Here is a 20,450-nt window from a genome sequence, read left to right as displayed (position 1 = left end):
CTCGGAGGCGAGAGCTCTACCTGTGCACCAGGCTGATACCTAATCTGGCCCTGAGGGAAGATGTTAAAATCCTAAGGGATTCAAAGAACGCTGAAAAAAGAGAATGAACAGGAGATAGGAAAGATGACCTACTTCCTGGAGGTTTGTAGCACAAACGTTATGTCCCCAACAGCCAGGAAACCCTGTGAGCTCCAGGACTTTAACATTGCTAAATGAGTTGAGTTTAGATTCCCAGGTGTCATACTCAGGCTGAACAATGCTCTAGTCAGGTTGTTAGAGAACTTCATAATAATTGCATTTAACATAGTCCCTTATCACGTCATTAAGACGTCTCAAAGCGCTTCACAGAATGTACTATAAAGTGGATTGACTGTGTATTTAGTGGGCAAAACGCGGCAGCCGATTGCGCACAGCAGCGTCCACTAAACAGCCGTGGATTGAAGTGACCAGTTTGAGTTTTGGTGCATCCAGAGCTTTTCTTTCTTATTCCCATTTAAGATCTTACGCCCTTCAATGAGGCCTCTGTGAGAAGTGCCTCGGGCTTGAAGAGCCTGACCCGAGCTTGTCTGATGGTTGCTCGTAGTTGATTTCCCTAACACAGAGGATGATCCTGGTTGCTCTTCTCTGCACTGCCTCTATGGTTTGGGCAAGTTCATCATGTTGCAGTGACCAGAGCTATACGCAGTACTCCAGGTGCGTCCTGACCTGTGCAGTCACTAGAGAGCCTGAATAACAACTCCCTCTCTCTCTCATTGTCGCTACAAATTACTGGGTGGAAAAATACAAGAGCACATCACACAAACAGGGTCAGAGTGTGGCCTCAAAAACACTCCACGTGTTTCCTTTGATTGGGCAGTCGTAATTCAGCCCCCCAAAAAAGCCATTTTAGCTTCTTCTTGCTACACCAACCCTCTGCCAGCAGATAGAGCTGTCTGACCATTAAATCTCCCCAGTTAATGGATTGCAACTGTGGGCTGATTCTCTTTAACATGGGAGTGTTGTTACACCACAGAATCAGGCCATCGCTTGTGCTTAAGAGTATCCAAACCAAGCTGAGAATTCCCATGCTTCCCAACCCACACGCTGGCCATTCCCCGAGATGGAATTCCCACGTTCTTAAAGTACGATGAGAAAATATATCTTCTCTTTATAATTGGCAGAAGGGTTTGGGTGCACTGCATTCTCAACTGAAACAACAACAAATCACACTTGTGTAGCGCCCTTCACTTCGGAAAGATGTCCCAGGGCGCTGGACAGTCGGGGTGGGGGGGGGGGTAGGAGAGGTGGAGGGCAGGGGCTGGGAGAGTGGCCGGAGTCACGGTCAGTTGTTGAGAAGGTTTGCACAGTGCCTGTCTGATCGCTGGCCAGATGCAAAGTAAAGGAATCTGCGCAGTGTGAGGAGCCAGCAGGGTTCCTGTGCTTTTCAGTACGCGCTAACGAAATGTGACACCTCCGTGCAATTGGAACTTGGAGATGAAGTGGTTTTATTTTTAACCCAAGGTCTCCTTAGAGGGTTTCTGCTGCTTTTCATCTGTGATCGTGAGACCTGGCAGGGAATCCTACGTCAGGGCAAATATTTGCTCAGGAAAGCTGAGGGATAAAACCTGGCATCCGTGACTGCAAACTGCTCACTTTGCAAACTCGTCCGTCACTGGCAGGTAAGGAACCGGACTGCTTCACTGTTAAAGTACTAACACCCAGCAGACTGAGTGAGAAGCGAGAGGGGGAGAGAGATTTGGATTGAAAGTGATGAGGCTTGGAAAACAATCCGACTCCCTGATCAGAATTTTAGTTTGTGAAATAAACTGCTCCCAAAGGAACATGGTTTAAACCCATTGGAAGATATATAAATAATAATAATAATAATTGTATTTGATATAGAGCTGTATCATATGGTTGAGTCCTTATCCCCCAGAGGATAGAGTTCAAAATACTCATCCCCACTTTTATACCCCTCCTTGGTTTTGCCCCATCCTATGACCTCCTAAAACCCGAGTTGGGGGGGGGGGGGGGGGGGCGGGGGCTGGTGGGGGAGTGAGGTGGAGGGGTGGAGAGTGGAAGTTGCAGAGTTTTATGCTGTAGTTGCTGAAGGTTTGGCTAGCGATGGTGGGGTGGAGGGGGCAGGGAACACATAGCAAGCCCGAGTCAAATGAGCAGAGGATGTGAGGGAGAAGGCCTTGAAATTGATCTGACGGGAGCTTGGAGCCAATGTTCCTCTAAAAGGCAGGGTAGAACTTGAAGTTTGCAAACCCAAACTAATGTTTCATGTTAGCCTCCAGGCGGACTTCTGTGTGTGTTTTTTTCATGGAAATATTTGCTTGGGGATTAGCACAAAAATTTGTTTGATAATTAACCTGTCTGAGGAGAACAGAGGGGCCTCAGTTTTATCTGAAATCTCTTTGGTGTAAACGGGTAAAGTGCATTGAACTATCAGTCGTGCCTGAGACAAAAAAAGACTAGTATTAAAATCCCAGAGAGGATTCTGGTGACCATAGGCTTCAAGTTCAGGACAAGGGGAAGGTGAACAGACGGTTTAGATATAATTCCACAGGTGTGTGACTATGTGGAATAGATATCCCAGGGAAGCATATTATAATAGTTCTTATATTTGATATAGCGCCTTATCACATCGCTAAGACGTCTCAAAGCGCTACACAGGATATATGAACTGATGGTGTATTTTGTGGGCGAAACACAGCAGCCAATTGTGTACAGCAGCACTGTGGGACATCTCAACAAATTTACAAGGTGCTATATCAAATGCAAGGATTATTATTTAAACAGGACCATTTGAATTGAATGATTTCTGACTTCTTTGACGTCCATTTAAATTTCTCAGAGATGTTCTTTATTAATATGATTGCGAGTGAGTAAAATCTTTACTCTAGGTAAAGGTTTCAGCTTTCTTCTTAATGTTTCCTCCGTGCTCCCACTACCCTTATTTTCTGAGGCCCCTTTAAGTAGTTTAAGCGTTTAAACCCGTACCTTTTCTTATCTTCTGAACCCATTTGCATGAGAGTCAAATGAGGTTAAATACAGATCAGTTTTCTGTTTTAAGTCCATTTCTGTAAACATAACCTCAACCTTGGCCGATTGTGTAAGATTTAATCTTCGTTGGAACATGTGGCCTGAGAGAGAGGAATGGATTCTCTATCTGGTTTACTCTGCTCCTTATCTCTTGAGTGAGGCATGTGTTTGAACCTGTGAAACTTTGGGCATGTTTTTAAACAGGGACTGGAACTGGGGTGATCCCCCTCCTGGTGATCCCAGTGGGCTTTGGCCTCCAGCACAAAACTTGCCCTCACATTCAACAACAACAACACACTAGGCAGCGTCTCAAACCCACACTGAGCCCAGCCTGTAAAAAAAACAAAGCCAGGCTGGTGAGAAGTTCATAAAAAGCCATCAGCTACACGTTGCTGATCACAGAACAGCTCTGGCAAAGGCTCAATATAGGACACTGGACTGGTCTGGCCGTGGGCTAATGCAATTGAGATGGAGATCAGCCAGAAAGCCAGGTCCTATTGGTTATCCTGAGACTGGGACCTGCCTTGCCATCAAATTTATTGGAACTGACCTTATTGAAATAAGATGTTTGGTAATTTCCCCCCTTCGAATACAGGATGAAGAGTCTGATCGTGTTGGTGAGCCTGACAGCCCTCAGTTCCCTCTCTCTCACCCAAGATGAGGGATTCCCACAGGTAAGTCTTTTCATGTTCCAATACTTTGCAAAGGTAAACAGCTGTGCTTCCAAGGCGTTCTGATCGGAACAGAAGGCTTCACGAAAGAGGAAGAACTTGTATCTTTATAACACCTTGTGTCAAAACGTCTCCAAAACACTTCAACATCCTGTCAAGTAAGACTTGGTGTGTGTGCGTGTGTGTGTGCATGTGTGCGTATGTGCCAGCCCGCAAGGACTATTGTTATTGTTATTACTAACTACTGCTTCTAATAATAATAAGCCTACTGCCCATGTGAGAAGTTAAGTTGCTGGCATATTCATACTATACATGGGTTCAGCCTCCTTTACATTCTCCAGCAGATTTATCGTTCTGCTTGATACCCAAAACCATTGCTTCTTTTAAACCAGCGATCAAGTTCACAAAAGGTCATTGAACAGTTAAAGTGATAGTTTGGGTTTGCCTGTTGGGCAAGCGTGTTCTCGAATGACTAACAATGCAGTGGCTGAATCACTAGATATAAACCATGTGAACCCTTCAATTAGATTCCAGCCTGTAACTCGCTCCTGGGTGCCCAATATAATTAGCTTCAACAGCACAAGGTGAAAATCACAACAATAATCATCTCAAACATTTCCAGGGATCATTCAATGAAGAAAGAACATTTCTGGAGATGACGGACCTGCCATTTGAAGAGGAAGAGGAATTGCCAACTAATCCAGTCCAGAGAGTTGCCTTGGCTATCTCCACCTTTGGCTATGATTTATATCGGAAGGTAGCCCAAAAGACCCCCACTGCCAACGTCTTCATGTCTCCCCTGAGTGTAGCCACAGCTCTGTCTGAGCTCTCGCTGGGTGAGAAAGATCCTGGTTCCATTCTCTGTCGTTCCAACATCACGGTCAGAGTCCCTCTTTGGAATCCGGGTCACCATAGAGAGAATTATTTTCCCTTTAAATGATCTACCTCCTCTGTCACTTCTCCAAATTCTTTTCCTTCAAGGTGATGCACTTGTGCTGTAAATATGGTTATATGTGTATCAGGTACCAGCAGCTCTATGGTTCCTTGTTTGACACGTGAGCTTAGACAGTGACAATTAGAGGCTACGTAACTGCTGAGCTGAATCTTACTCTCAGGTGTATGTTTTCCAGCAGCAAAGATTGGTTACCGAGCAGGGGTGGAAATCTAGTCTCTGTTTCTCGTTCTTAGTTGACATAAGAACCACGGTGCTCCAACCACGGCCTCAGAATAGTTCAGCTTCACTGAGCACAGGCCAGGGATTGACCCTCCCTGCTCTGTAAGGCTCAGGGCCACACCACACGGTGGCTAACATTTGTCCCCTTCTTTTGGTCAAAGCGATCATTATTAGGGTTATTAACAACATTACCCCTATTATTGACCCTTCATTTTTTTCTTTTGTTGAGGGTGAGAGGCCTTTTTCAAAGGTATTTTCTGCTTCTTTGTCTCTTTTTGGGTTGTTTGTGCTAAACTGCACACCAATTCCAGCCAAGAGATGTGGACATTTGTCCAGAACTCGGCCAATGCAGTTTCTTGGCAACCAGAGCCCCTGAGATGTCCCCCCGTTGACCTATGCATTGACGTTCCTTACAAGCCGCACATTCAGCCCAAGCCCAGTTCCTCATCCCTCCAGAACCATGAACCCACCTTGCCCGGCCTCTGGTCTTGGCTCAGCTCTTTCTTGAATGATTCAGCAGCCTCTGCCTTCCCTGCACTTAGCGGCAGTTTATTCCACAAGTTCCCAGCCGGAATTGGTAAGAGATTTCTTCTTAACTCCTGCGTAGCTCTGGGTTCATTAACCTTATGCCTCATGTCCCCACTTATCATCCCCGAACCCCAGGTATTTGCTGGTCATTTTGGTTCAATTGTCTAATTATAATAACTGTTGCTCTTCCTGATTATGCATATTCCTAAATCCTAATATTTTCAGTTTACGAGATGTCGAGATAATAATTTAAACCACTTAGCAGTGTCTTTAGAGCATCTCAGTAGATTTATTTTGGGTCTGACATGTGCAGAAACCCAATACCTCGGTTAAGAGTATCGAAACCTGCACCAAAGAGTGGTCTCATGCGTATCATATGTGCAAGTGACCTGCCAGGATGGTGGAAGGCAAACTGGATTGACCTCGTCTAGCAAATTCTAATATTCCAGCCACATCTTCAACACTGTGAGCGGCGAATCTTAGGATTCCCTCTTACGTGTTTAAGGTCAGAAACACGCAGAATAACTGATTTCAACAAAATCTGTAGTGAGGTCAATGCTTTGTTTTCCGCTGCTATTACTTTGTGCTGTTTTATTTGTTTCTAAGGTGTTGCCGAGCCGAATGAGCAAATGCTTCACAGGGTCCTCAACTTTCGCTCGCTAAACGATCTGGAGATTCATAAAGTCTACAAGGACCTCATTGCTGAAATCACATCTCCACCCAAACAATTCAAAATGGGAGCTCGAATGTACACAAGGAGTAAGAGCATGGTGACCAATAATAATAATAATAATCCTTGTGTTTCATATCATGTCTTCGAAACATCCCAAAGCGCTTCACAGGCTATATTGTAAAGTGAATTGACTGGATAGAGTTCAAAATCCTCGTCCCCGCCTTCAAAGCCCTCCTCCAAGGCCTGGCTCCTTCCTACCTCTGTGACCTGCTAACTCCATATTGACTTGCCCGATCCCTCCCCTCACTGCCCGAGTGAAGAGGGCCATCTACATAAACACAAGTTGTTGTTGATGTGGAGGAAAGCGATTCGGTAAAATCAAACCAAACTGATGTTTCTCAGCGGCTGATGTTTGTTTGTTCTCACTTTCAGGGCTGAAGATGAAACCAAATTTTTTGAAAGAGGTTCAAAAGTTCTATGGTGAAACGCCCAAGGCCCTGGGTAATAAACCCCAGATCAGCCTGTGGAATATTAACCAATGGGTGAATCAGAAGACTCAGGTGGACAGGATGATGACCTCAGTGCCTCTGCGTCTGAGCATCTTCTTGCTTAGTGTCGGCCATTTTAAAGGTAATAAATTTAATTTGCATTAAGTTACTTTGTCCAAGTGGCAAAATGGAGCCTGAGACTCCAGCAGAACAGCAACTGGGTGTGTAGGCAGTGGCTTGCTCCACGACCCCCGCCCTGCACACTTCACCATCGGAGGTCAGGCCTTCAGCCTCTCTGTCCCCATCCTCTGGAACTCCATCCCGGAGGCCCTCCGCCTCGCCCCCTCCTTTGCCTCCTTCAAGGCTTGGGAAGTCCTCCTCCTGACTTGAAAGGCGCTATTTATATGCAATTTGTTGCCGTCGCTGAGAAGGAAATTGCCTTGTCTGCTAATCCAGTGATCAGGTCCAACTGCAAGAACTGTTGGCAGTATTCCTGTTGTCTGTGTGATTGCTGGGTTGATTTCCTCTACAGGAAATGCAGGAATCTGCACCATTTATTATAAATAGTAACGCTCATACTACTAAAGTGGCAAATTACAATCATAACTTAAAATCAGAGTTAGCCAACTGTGCTCCAGGCTTGTTGACAGCGAACGTCAGACACTTTCCAGGCTAAAAGAGTCACCATTTTCCTTTTTTTCACACAGGTCAATTGATGACAGGGTTCATTTCAGCAAACATAATGCAAAAGCCGTTCAGGGTGGATCAGGACACAGTGGTCTATGTCCCCATGATGACTGAAATAGACTATCCTCTTCGGTTTGGTTACGACTCTGATTTAAAATGCAAGGTAATGGGAGACATTATCTTTATAATCTTCCTGCCTGTCTCACTTTCCTGTAGTTCTCTGTATCACTGCAAACACAAGCAACAATTACAATCCTCTCTCCTCACGTTCCACATTCACTGTGAAAACAATGGCTTAACCACAACGTAATTGCCATCGACTTCTAAAGGCCCAGGGTAGCATTTAAGAGCCCTGGTGGCATATTCCTCGTGCCCCCCTACAGGAAGAGACATGAACCATAAGTGATCCTTAATTCATGATATATAAGCAGTTGCTGGGACTTGAATTTTCATCCTGCATTACGGGTTTTGCCTCTTTGAGAATGTTTGTGTGGCTGTACGTTTCTTGCCGGCCAACCTGCGCCTAATAATCTTTGGAATTAGGCAACTCCAGGGTGAGAGAGAGAGGGAGTGTGCATTGAATTCCAACAATCTGTCTCTGGGAATTTCCACGTGTAGGAGGGATGCATGGAACTCTCAGTTGAGATTGGATATTCTTGAAGCGTGGTGATGGGTTTCCGTATGTGTCAGACCCCCGGCTGCCAAAACAAAACCCTGAGGGGACAAATTGTGGATCTCACAGCTCCTGTGGATGTTCAGTAAACACAGTTGCTAACATTTCCTTTAGATCGGCATGTTTCCATTTGTCGGAGACATCAGCATGTTCATCTTCCTACCCGACGTCATCAGTTCAAACATGACCCAGCTGGAGGACAACCTGAATCCTGGCTTTATCCAGGACCTCATTGAGCAGCTTCAGGAGGTTCCAACCAGCGTCTCCTTACCCAAACTGCGGCTCAAAGCTGTGACGGAGCTGAAGGAACAGCTCGGTGAGTATGAGAGTCAAATTCGCACCCGGGAGGAATGAGGATTCTTCCACAGGATGTGGATCATCCAGAAGTCTGCGCCCTGTGTCCTCTCCCTTTGTTGCTGTTGTTGAGAATGACAGTTGGACCCTTGGCCTTTAAAATTAAACAACACAATGTCTGCAGGAGTCCTGTGGCGTATTGGTCAGGGCACTTGGCTCGCAAGTGAGAGGGCCTGGGTTTGATTCCCTGGCAGGGCGAAACGTTAGGCAAGTTTCCTTGGTCCATACGCCTCTATTTACCTAACCCCGGATCGCGTTTCCGGAGGTAATAACCCCATCAAAAAAATTAATATTAATAATAATTATTTGGTCACTCAATCCATGACCGGAGTATTTACGTTCATTAGCTGAAGGGTATAACACACAAAAAACAAATTGCTGTTGTGTTAAACAGAACTCGAGCCTCTGTACACCTTGTCTCGGATGCCGAAAATTGCAAACCCCCCTCTGAAGATCTCGAGCATTAAACACCTCGCTGTCCTGGAGCTGCAAGAAAATGGGATTGAGGAGTCTGTCAAGGAGGAAGGTGGAAGGGAACTAATGCTGGATTTCCATGTCAACCGGCCTTTCATTTTGGTGTTACACGATAACGCAAGTGGGTCGTTGCTCTTCATTGGAAGGGTCATGGATCCCAGGGGGCTGATTGTAATTTAGCCCCCACCCCCGCCCCCAAAGAGACAGTGGCAATAAATTAACCTGGAGTGATCTGTGCCTCAAAGCTCTCGTAATATTCCAAACCGAGACCACCTCAGTGTGGAATACAGTAAAACCATATCAGTTGGAACCACACATTTGAGATGACTTATGCAAAGTATGACTGACATGAAATGTATAAATAATAATAATCATCCTTGCATTTGATAGAGCGCCTTATCACGTCTTTGAGACGTCTCAAAGCGCTACAATAGTAAATTCAACGGAACTTGGACAGACTTAAGGCAATTATACCATTTATACAGATCAGACTTCTGAGAGTTCTACTGTATCTTACTTTATCCTTTTCGTTTCCTGACTCAAAATATCCATTCCAATTTCAACCGATTGGTTTGCGCTCTGGGTTGAGGATATCCGTAGCTTTGTTATACAGCTATCTATGCAAAACCATTACTGCGTCTCCTCTCTCATTAATCATTGCTAAAACTGCTCTGTCGTACTAACTGCGCTCTCGCCAAGATGGGTGAATTAAAGTGACTTAATTGATACAGCCCAGTGCCCTCATTCAGTACATGAGAGTAAGAGATAAGGATGAAGTCACCTCGAGTCCAGCCTGCAGGCTCGACTGTCTCTCCTTTAGAATCTCAGGCTGTTTCTGAAATGCACCCAATGTCCTGCAAAAGCCAATGTTTCTTTTCGAGGCCGAAGAGCCCCGGCTTAGAATCACACTAATTAATCTACAGCATTCGGTATAGCGCCTTTCACCTTGGAAGGACGTCCCAAAGTGTTCCGCGGGATTCACTGTCAAGTGTAGTGACTGCGTGACTGTCTACTCCTCGATCACTCACTTAATATTTTACAAAGGCTTATTTTCCCGCGCGCTTTTTTTATGTCCAACTTTCAGCAGCAACCGAGCTTTTCAGAGGAAAAAAAACACTTCCAGAATCCATGTGTTGTACAAGATTTATTAGTTATTACAGGTTATATACAGGGGAAGACAAAAAAATAATCATCCTTGATTCTTCATGGCTTTTCATCGTTCAATGATAAACTAAAATATCAAACAAAGCTTCTCCATCGAACAATCTTATAAAATCAATGAACTGGCAAGCGGTGTACAAGGCAAAACCAGTCGTGAACACCTTCTGCGATGGCAAACTGGGATCAGAAGGGATCACATTTCCATATAGAATTTACCCTGTTCTGTATTGCTTTACGTATCACACATTTACGCACGGATGCTGTGCAGTGTGAATCAATTTAGTGAGTCTGATAATAACAATAATAATAATAGCTATTTTTATTTTTTTAAAAATGTATAATTAAAGTATAATCTGGAGGAATTTTTTTCTTATCCCGGCTTGGAAGCATAGGCCTTTGGCAGTTCGTCAAAGAGAGTAAAGGGAGGTTAAAAGATTGGGGTAAGGCGGAGGAATTGAATTCCTCACCAGTAAACTCTTGAGCTTGATTTTCTGTTATTTATTCGTGCATTGATTCAAGTGATCCCTCTGTACAACAGGCAGTTTTGGTCCATGACTTAAGCATCATCTGGAGTTGAGGCGAGGTGCCACCTGTGTGAAAAGGACACAAGTGTAGATCGGTTACAATGCTCTTCTAACAACAACAACAACTTGCACTTATACAGCGCCCTCCACGTAGGCTAGCGTCTCAGAGCACTTAACAGTGGCGGAGCCTGACCCCGAGCCGAAGGGGGAGGGGGGGGGGAAATGGGGGGAGGTCGCTGTAAGCACGGTTGAAAAGGAAAGTTTTCAGCCGGGATTTGAAAGAGGGGAGAGAGGGGGGGCAAGGCGGTGGGGGTGGAGGGAGAACGTTCCAGTGTTTTGGGGCATAGTGGCTGAAAGCACGACCTCCGATGGTGGGGCAGAGGGTGGGAGGGGCAAGTGGAGGGATTTGGACCCGAACTGGGGGTTGGGATCAGGAGGGGTGGAGATCATTCATGAGCTTCCATTGCCCAGAGAGCTCAATCCCACCTCATATCAATGACAAACAAAAATCCCAAATGTTTGTTCCGTTTGGTTTCAAAGGATATCCAGGCAAATGGATCTACACCAAATTCCATGAATTCTCCTTTTAAAGGCAGATTGAGTTGTTGTCACGTTCACCGTTAAACTCATTTTAAACTGTCCACTTTACAGATTTTATTGGAATTTCCTGAAACCCTGGGCAACTATACAGTAGTTTAAGTTGCTCCTTACTTTGTGTCAATGAGAAATCTACGGGATCTCAGTGATCAGTCAGGCATTTGATACGGCATCTCATCACAACTTCTAGATGTTTCAAAGCGCTTCACAGGATATACTGTAAAGTTTTGCCCGGCCTTGGAATCGAACCCAGGTCCTCTCGCTCGTGAGGCGAGTGCTCTAACCACTGAGCCACAGGACTCCCACTTCATTCCATCGGTCTAAACTGTTCGTTAAACAGGGCTGTGAAGCACAGCAGCCGCTTACCACTGACAGGTGACCATTCTTTGCTTTGGATATGATCAGTTCTGACCCGGATGTGAAATCGATTATTCCTTCTTTGCCCTGTCCAACTGTGAACTTTATGCTGTGGGAAGAGAACAAATCTTTAACACAGATCCTGTAATAAAACCTTAAAGTGTTAAAGTTACAAACTCCATATCACCGAGGTGCGCACTTGTAATTATAATTGTGTAGCGGGCACAGCCTCACCTTCCCTGGATGATGTTAATGTTGTTGACTTTGTCTGCGGTCATGGCTAGTTTGGTTAGTGTCTCAATCACGTGATCACTCTGCAGCACAACATCACCCTGGCAAAGAAACCAGACAACGTCAGTAAACAGAACCCTGGCCGTTGAAATACCTCTGCACTTCTAATCTGCTCTTCGGAGATTCTAAGACAGGTCTTCTCATCAGCAACGGCCCCAAGAGATGAACACTGCTTAAATGCTGAATCTGGGCTGATCAGAAAAACACCGGTTCCTTTGCTTCTCCAATAATAATAATAATCCTTGCACTTGATATAGCGTCTTGTCATTCAATCCACGACTGTTTGTGGGACGCTGCTGTGTGCAATTGGCTGTCCTGTTTTGCCCACAAAATACAGCCAATTCACTTTACGGTATACTCTTGTGAAGCGCTTTAAGACATCTCGAAGATGCTATATCAAGTGCGAGGATTATTATTGTTACGAAGTACTCAGTCATTCAAATTACTGCATACACAGACAATTGAGTCACAGAACTGCAACACAAATAAATACACCCACAATCACACTCCACTTGCTTTCAATCTCCAGGTTTTAGAGAGCCCGGTCATGTGTTTGGTTCAGTGGAATCCTATACAGACCAGGTTTTGAGAGACCCACATCATGCTCCTGTATCAGATCCTGGATTACCTTCCAGGGAATATGTACGTACCTTTTGCTTGTTGTCTTCACAGGGAACATGAAGAACAAACAGTCCATCGCTCAGCGAACTGACAGATATTCCTGAAGAAAAACAGATGAGAGGCAAAAATACATCAGAAACCGGCATGCGTTCAAGTGTGACCATCACATCTTGATTTATTGATACGATATTTCAGGAATAATCAATATTGCAGGTTCAGTGTGAAACGTTGGTCCTGTTTCCGTCCTCCACGCTCTTGCTGGGAGTGTGGTACACCAGGGTACACACCGAAATACACAAAGCTACACCAAACTGTACCTCTTAAGTTGTTGTAGTCGATCCTCTGTTTAAGTTTGGCTTCTTCCACAATGAAGGCACTGCTCTGTGCAATGACCAACTGCCGCGTTCTAGCCCTGTAGCCCTTCCTGTCGTACTTTGTGACGGGCACGGCGTACTGTAAGAGAGGAACCTGAGTTACTGGAACATTATAACATGAAGCCTCCCATCCTTGGCGTCATCAAATGTTTACCCAAACACAAGGTAACTGTGGGATCTGATCTACGGTATTTCTTCACAGATTTCTCAATCAGAAATAGAGTACGCAATTCTCAAACTCCTGAACTGTCGATGTGCTTGTAATACGTGCTATAGTCTGATCTAACCCTGACACAGGATTATTGCGTGTCTGCACAAACACGTACCTGGATTTTATCGACCTCTATAACCTGCAGCACCTTGGGGTTGATTTCGTTGGATGCTGGAACGAGAAGAAGGTACATTAATGGTGGACCTCAAACAGGGTCTCCACAGGTGCATGTCCCACTCTGCCCTGCCCCACCCTCCAGCAGGCATCCCCCTGACCCATCACCCACTGTACACATCTGGTCGAAACAAACTGCATTGAAGCATTTAAGAGGAAGCTAGATTTATACTTGAGGGAAAAGGAAATAGAAAAAAATGAATAAAAATAATAATTTGGTCACTGAATCCACAGCTGTTTGTGGGGACGCTGCTGTGTGCAATTAGCTGCCGCGTTTCTCCCACAAAATATACAGTGAATTCACTTTACAGTATATCCTGTGAAGCGCTTTGAGACGTCTCAAAGACGTGATCAGGCGCTGTATCAAATGCGAGGATTATTATTATGATGGCAAAGGAAGGGAGTAAGGAGTGGACACTAATGTAGAGTATAAACACTGGCACAGACTGGTTGTGTTGAATGGCCTGTTTCCATGCTGTAAGGTCTATGTAAATCAATGTAAATCCGCAGCCCACACCATCCACTAGTCCACGCTCCCAGCCCACACCCACCTGGCACACCCCAACCCATGCCACCACATGCCCGCCCAGCCTGCCACGCCACCTACATTGCTAACTTTAGAAACAATGTGATTTGGGAGATTACTCACTTATCCTGGAGGCGACAAAGAGTTTGGGTACACTTTGAGGATAGTTGTCTTTCTTATCCTTGAACAGTTCGCTGGCTACAACCTTCTGCTCCAGCTGGTATAAAACACAATGAAACTGTTAAATATCAAGCTATCCGAGGAAAGCATACACAAAATCATTGTCCTATTGTAAAGCGAATTGACTGTGTATTTTGTGGGCAAAACGCAGCAGTCAATTGCGCACAGCAGCGTCCCCACAAACAGTCGTGGATTGATGTCTCAAAGCTGTTCAACACTGCTGGATAGACACCAGAGCTGGGGGTGGAGCTGGGGGTTGGGGAGGGGAAAGTTGACCAAACAGATGAGTCTTGAGACAAGACCTTAGATTCTGGAAGAATGTGATCCAATAGACCAAGGCCCTTCTTCACCCAAACTGATCTCTGCACTAAGTCCCAACTTCTTTCAATTTCTCCGTACCTGTTGCTTCCATTCCAGAGTGATCTTCTTGCAGTAAGTCTGGACCATATTTTGCATGTGTAAGTGTCTCAACTGCTCCGAGGCCTGAGGAGAAAGGCAGACATGGTATCTTAGATAGTACTGTCAGGGCTGGAGCATTCAGGAGGCTGGAGTTCACCTCCCACAGAGCTCCTCTGCCTCAGATGTACCTGGGTGAGTCTCTCGAGGAAAAAATGGCAACTCTTCCCATGGTCTGGACCTGAAACATTAACCCACTTGGCTCTCTCCATAGGTGCTGTCTGACCTGCTGAGTGTTCCCAGTGACTTCTGTCTTTATAACCCAAACTAGTTAGCATTTTGAATGATCACAAGTGAGAAACAGGGTATTGTATTTTGACTTCTTTCCCCTTTTGACATTTTACGTATTTTTTTATTGCTGCAGGACTGACTAAGTGTCCCAACTCACATTAGTGCCTCTGTGTGGGCAAGTGCACACACACACACACACACATACACCACCACACACACACCCACACCACACACACACCACACACACACTCACATACCACACACACACTCACACCACACACACACTCACACCACACACACACCCACACCACACACACACACACCACACTCACATACCACACACACACTCACACCACACTCAGACTACACACACCACACACACACACAAAATAAACAATCAGTTTAGTTTTACCTCTGAGAGCGCTGGGGGAGGTACAGGCCACGATTTGTCGAGAACGTTCTTTGGCAGGTTTCGTTTCAGTTTCATGAGGAATGAGAATCTCACGTAATCCAGAAAATATTCGTTCTCAGGACAGCGGGGTTTATGCCGATAAATAAAACCCTTTACGAACCTGAGAGGAGAAAGTTTTTATAAAACGGTACAAGTTTGTTTTCACATCCCCCACCCAAATTACTGAAGGCTTTATGTCTAATATAATGATAATAGTCCTTGCAGTTGACGCAGCGCCTTATCACGTCTTCGAGACGTCTCAAAGCGCTTCACCGAACAAACTGCACGGTGAATTGACCGTATATTTTTGCGCGTGAAACGCGGCAGCCAATTGCGCACAGCAGTGTCCCCACAGTCGTGGATCGAGTAATCAAATTATTATTTTTTTTAGGGGATTATTATCTCCAGAAAAGCCATCCACCAATCGCCTAACAACGGGGAGTAAGGAAACTTGCCCAGGCTTTGCCTTGCCTGCCCAGGAATCAAACCCAAGTCCTCTCGCTCGCAAGGCGAGTGCTCTAACCACTCAGCTACTAATGTTTTGCAGTTGCTTTGAAGGGAGTGAGGGAAGCCTAACCTGCGTATGACGTTGGCTGCGTGTCTTTTGCGAGCAGCTTTTCTGCGACCGAGAATCCCCCTCCACCACGACTGAACGCTGATGGCTGTAGTAACAGAAGCATTGAGACCCTGTGAGTTTCACTGAACTCCACAAGCAACAACAACAACAACAACTGGCATTTATATAGCGCCCTTCACATCCCAGAGCACTTGTACACTTAACCCAGATATATTTGTTCATGGCAGCAATTTAAAACCAGAAAACATTACACAGGATTTTAACGACAATAAAAATATACCGAGTAATTACCGACGTCTCTCACAACATCTCAAGTTACATCAATTCTGGGTATAATTCAGAAATCATTCAGGGAGTACATGTTCAATGCACGGCTCACACACACACGCACACACACGCACGCACGCACAGAGAACAGGGAAACACCTACCCGCTCCTTTCTGCTTCAGGAATTTCTGTCGCTGATGGAAACCCCGCCAAACTGTCTCAATCTTCGTGGCTAATCAAAGAAAACCGTGACAAAGAGGTTAGAATTCCACCAAAGAACCAAGAATTTCAACTCACTTTCGCAGCAATGAGCCTCGCACTAGTTCAGGATCAGTTTATTCCCCCCCCCCCCCCCCGAGTCACTTCCATTTGCCAAATTGAACGGTAATCAATATCTATTATTATTAATAAATCAGGTTAATTCCACCCACTCTCATCTAAACGATTAAAGGTGCACACACTCACCTATAGTATGTTTCTGCAGTTCAAAGGCATCTTCAGTGGCAAAGAGAGTCTTGGGAAAGCGGATAAAAATCTTCGTCCTTGAGTGTCAGAAGAGACAAGAAGATATTAAGAGGATGGGAACTGCTGTGCAGGAGCTCCGATGGTGAAGGCAAAAACTAAACTTTTTATGGATTTTTGTTTACTGTACATCAAGATAGAGAACGTCTCCGTTCACACAGGGTGACCAAAAAGTCATACCACCATTACAAATGTCTAACAAGTCTTAAATAAATTATGTTTTAGGGTATTTTTTTAAAAAAAGATAATAATTATCCCTTATCCTGTACATGCAGGATAAGGGATAATTGTACTCACAAACCAGAATGTAACAGATTAATGGTTAGAGTCCTTACACTGTAGTTCACACTTTATTCTCTCCGTGCTCAAGGCTAAGTGTTGTACTGTACCTGCCCAGTTTGTACTCCTCCGGTTTATATCCAAGGTGCTTTACCAGAGTCGCTATCCCATCAGAAGGACGACCTTTCCAATTCGGCCAGGTCTCTGGGCACAAAGATTTGTACCTACAGACAACAATGATTACTGCTAGTTATTGAACAAAGCCTTCACATTAGGCACTCAATCAAACCTGGCCATTTCCTTCTCCCCCAGTCTGAATAAAGCTATAGCCAACGCAAGGACAATCTGGAATGTAATTTAATAGTGTGAAACATCTCATCTCATACTATTCCCTGCTGTATTTCACAGGAATTACCAAGAGTGCAGTACCACTGCCTGTTCACAAATCGTAGATCAAAGTTGATGGAATAGAACCCAATGCAGCCACACAAGCACTTTGATCATCTGAATAGAACCATTCATGTGATTAAATTACTGCAAGAGGGGGTTTGATTCTGGGTCTAGTTTCTTTTTGAGAAGCACCAACCTCTCGAGACTTTATCAGTGTTTAAAAACAGTTTGGGTTCTGGAGGCTGGAAGCCTTGCAACTTGAAAACAATTTGCTAGATTTACATCTGACTATATCGTTTCTCAACGGCATCTGCTACCGAAAGGAACATTATAATAATCCTTGCGTTTGATATTGCGCCTTATCACGTCTCCGAGACGTCTCAAGTGAATTTTGTGGGCGAAATCCGGCAGCTAATTGCGCACTGCAGCGTCCCACAAACAGTTGTGAGTTCCTGAGTACTGCTGGATAAAACAGAGGCGTGTGGAGTAAGGAACCATGCCACGCCCGAGAATCGAACCCAAGTCCTCTCGCTTGCGATGCAGCTGCTCTAACCACTGAGCTGCAGGACTCCACAGGAAATGGCAAACCAACCACTTCAATACACAACACCGGGGATTGAGGGCCTTTCAAATGCAAATCTTCAGCACTTCCTACATTCCATTCAGATTAACACACTCACTCACCTCTGCAGGAAGATTTCAAATTTCCTCCGATATGCAAAGCCAGCTCTCCTTACTCGGAGATTTTCCATTAGTCCCAGGTATTTCACTTGATGTCTTATTAGGACTTCATCAAACTTCCCTGAAAATCAAGACAAAGATAATGGCCATTCATTGTTACGGTCAGCACACTGCCAGGGTAAGAGATAGCAAGGCACTACAGCGTACTGATGCTCTGAGACACAAACTGATGGACGTGGGTTTGATCTCATCTGAAGCACATCACATGCTTTAGTCACAACTAAAGGCTGCGTCTGCCAGCAGGAGAAGGGAAAAAAATCAGAGGAAAGAGGGATGCTGGACAGAAGTGGTTCCTCAGGCCTCCTCCAGTGCCCACACAGAGGAAAACACTCAGAATCAGAGTATGGGTTTGAAACTTGTGAAAGTCAATGTGATTTTAATTGCTACACAATACTTCCGTTTTCAAAAGCTGGTGGGATTTTATATCCAGTATCTTGAACCGTGGGAGACAAGTCATTCACTCTTTGTCTGGGGACGGATTCACAACTAGATATGAAAGGTCAGTGCTAATCTAAGCAACTACATCACCCAGTTTCTCACTGAGAGNAAAAAAAAGGCCTCCATTTAGTTTGACTGTACCCAAGACTCTAACAAGCGCAGGTTTCCAAAGGTTACAGACTGGTGAATTACCGGTTTGCTTCGAATCATTTGGTTTAATGCAGCGGACATAAGAAGGATCTTTAGACATCAGAATCTCCATCAGTTTCGCAAGACTTGCCTTAAACTGAGTGGCTGCCTGAAAAACAAGACGGTTAATAAAGATTACTGTAACGCTAAGTTTTACTTTACGTTGTGGACACATGTGTTGATGTGTTCGTGTGAAATGGCTTCTCCTTAAGGTAGAGGAGCAGCTCTTAACTATCTGATTTATTTTCAATGATGGCATTACTGAGTGAACATAAACTTGATAATAAACCTTGCGTTTGATACAGCGCCTGATCACGTCTTCTAGACGTCTCAAAGCACTTCACAGAGTATACTGTAAAGTGAATTGACTATATTTTGTGGGTGAAACGCGGCAACCATTTGCACACAGCAGCGTCCCACCAACTACCATGCACCAAATTCTTCTTATTATGCATTTATTAACATGTGTACATAAGAGTCACTGCCCTTTGTTGTGTATGTATCCTATAACCCAGCTGCTTACCGTTTCTGGTCTCTTCCTGTCATCGAGTTCACTCCTCTCAAAGCACTGGTTTAAGATGCTATTCCCAGAATCGCACATAACCTGACAAAAGCCAACATGGAGAGATCATGAGAAGATCAACGGAAAACTTGAGAGAGTTCTGACAATAGTTATCATCCCAAGGTCTGATTGAAACCAAATTGCAAGGATTTTATGTTGATTTGGGGGCTGCAAATAGTCACACGAGGAGTTTTCTTAATGCTCGCTGTTCTGTCACAGCGAGTGTCTCTGCCCAACTGTTTATTACACATCTATACAAACTGCTCGCAGTAAGTGATGATCCCAGGCATTTATCTTCACAGAAGATGGTCGAACAGACTGCCTAGGATGCTAATGGATGTGATTTGGGCTGAACAATTTCAAGAGAGAATTAGATGGGTTATGTGGTGGATATGGGGCAGAAAGAATAGGTTAATATTCTAAAATATAGGTATAAAATGACAGCTTACCTCTTTCAGATTCCTGAAGAGCAGGTCATTGTTTTTGTCCAGGAAGCCTGTTAAAGAAAGGAGTGTTTGGTCTTTAAGGTGCTAATAATAATACTAATAACCCTTGCATTTGATACACCGCCTTATCACGTCTTCGAGAAGTCTCAAAGCGCTTCACAGAATATACTGTAAAGTGAATTGACTTTTGTGGGCGAAACGCGGCAAGAATTGCGCACAGCAGTGTCCCACAAACAGTCGTGGATTGAGTGGACCAATTTTTTAAGCGGTGTAATTTGAAGAGTAATTGAAATGATTCACTGTAGAATGTATGCCTACCAGTCACGTTATAGTTCACCTCTCCTGCATAGTGTAGCAGTCGAAATTCCTCCCGAGCCAAAGTCTTCCTGGTTTTCTGATCACCCAATTTATGTCTGTCACCAAGAAGGAAAATGGTTAGCTGTAAAATGACTCCAAGAGTGATAAAGTAATAGCTGCTTGTGGGATCTTGTTGCTGTAAATAACTGCCACATTTATCTAAAATCACTTTACCTGACAGTGAGCGCTTTGACGTAATAATATTAATATTAATTTCTTCTTTTACCCCCTAGATCACCTGCTCAGGAGAGAGGATTAATCAGGACTGCCATGGATTGTCTGCCTAGATTACGAACTCAAAGTCCTGAACTTGGGGCTTGCAAACCCAAACCTTCTGACTCGAGGTGATAGTGCTACTCACTCAGGCTGACACCTCAAAATAACAACACGAACTTGCATGTACATAGCGCCCCTCACTCTGGGTAGGGTCCCAGAGCGCTTGAAACACACAGAGTACAAGGAAAAACAAGCTAAAAGAAAAGGTTTCTGCTCACGTGACAAAGTGGGGATGTTTGCCAACTGTCTCCTCCAGCTTTTCAAGGAAGGTTAAATCAGTCGCATCTCCCGGGCGCAAACATTCCTCATCCTGGTTAAAAGAATGACATAATAAACCACTGACCATGTGAGACAGTGGGATAAAAAAAAGGTTTGTGGAGCAACGACATTGCTTGGGGCACCAGCTTCATGTGTGAGGTGTATTTCTAGTCTGTGTCTGACTATTTGAAATGATTTTGGGGGGAAGGGCAGGCAGTTTATTCTGTTTTGCAATATTCTGATAT

At 44.6% G+C, this 20,450-nt stretch overlaps 2 protein-coding genes across 2 annotated transcripts in view; one reads left to right on the top strand and one right to left on the bottom strand.

Annotated features, from left to right (window-relative positions):
- Positions 1-1,425: 1,425 nt before the first annotated feature.
- On the top strand, positions 1,426-8,977 carry serpinf1 (serpin peptidase inhibitor, clade F (alpha-2 antiplasmin, pigment epithelium derived factor), member 1). The gene is given in 8 exon segments (NM_001292182.1): positions 1,426-1,658; positions 3,623-3,701; positions 4,321-4,534; positions 6,007-6,159; positions 6,506-6,703; positions 7,269-7,411; positions 8,036-8,237; positions 8,670-8,977. Coding segments are annotated over 7 exon segments (1,248 nt in total). The 5' UTR covers positions 1,426-1,658; position 3,623; the 3' UTR covers positions 8,930-8,977.
- A 901-nt stretch (positions 8,978-9,878) lies between these two features.
- Positions 9,879-20,450, bottom strand: part of LOC103180563 (unconventional myosin-Ic) — a 47,782-nt gene continuing 37,210 nt past the window's right edge. The window contains exons 14-32 of the mRNA XM_007896497.2: positions 20,166-20,257; positions 19,633-19,727; positions 19,318-19,364; positions 18,830-18,910; positions 18,310-18,415; positions 17,623-17,740; positions 16,659-16,772; positions 16,213-16,289; positions 15,911-15,979; positions 15,481-15,565; positions 14,865-15,024; positions 14,165-14,248; positions 13,709-13,802; positions 13,001-13,056; positions 12,618-12,753; positions 12,330-12,400; positions 11,623-11,720; positions 11,398-11,497; positions 9,879-10,500 (exon numbers count right to left, since the gene is read on the bottom strand). Coding sequence (XP_007894688.1) covers positions 10,474-10,500; positions 11,398-11,497; positions 11,623-11,720; positions 12,330-12,400; positions 12,618-12,753; positions 13,001-13,056; positions 13,709-13,802; positions 14,165-14,248; positions 14,865-15,024; positions 15,481-15,565; positions 15,911-15,979; positions 16,213-16,289; positions 16,659-16,772; positions 17,623-17,740; positions 18,310-18,415; positions 18,830-18,910; positions 19,318-19,364; positions 19,633-19,727; positions 20,166-20,257 — 1,710 coding nt within the window. The 3' untranslated portion in view covers positions 9,879-10,473. The remainder of the gene's footprint in view (positions 10,501-11,397; positions 11,498-11,622; positions 11,721-12,329; positions 12,401-12,617; positions 12,754-13,000; positions 13,057-13,708; positions 13,803-14,164; positions 14,249-14,864; positions 15,025-15,480; positions 15,566-15,910; positions 15,980-16,212; positions 16,290-16,658; positions 16,773-17,622; positions 17,741-18,309; positions 18,416-18,829; positions 18,911-19,317; positions 19,365-19,632; positions 19,728-20,165; positions 20,258-20,450) is intronic.

Source organism: Callorhinchus milii, unplaced genomic scaffold, assembly GCF_018977255.1.
Source record: "Callorhinchus milii isolate IMCB2004 unplaced genomic scaffold, IMCB_Cmil_1.0 Scaffold10, whole genome shotgun sequence".
Lineage (NCBI taxonomy): Eukaryota > Metazoa > Chordata > Chondrichthyes > Chimaeriformes > Callorhinchidae > Callorhinchus > Callorhinchus milii.
This window is presented reverse-complemented; position numbering and strand designations above follow the sequence as displayed.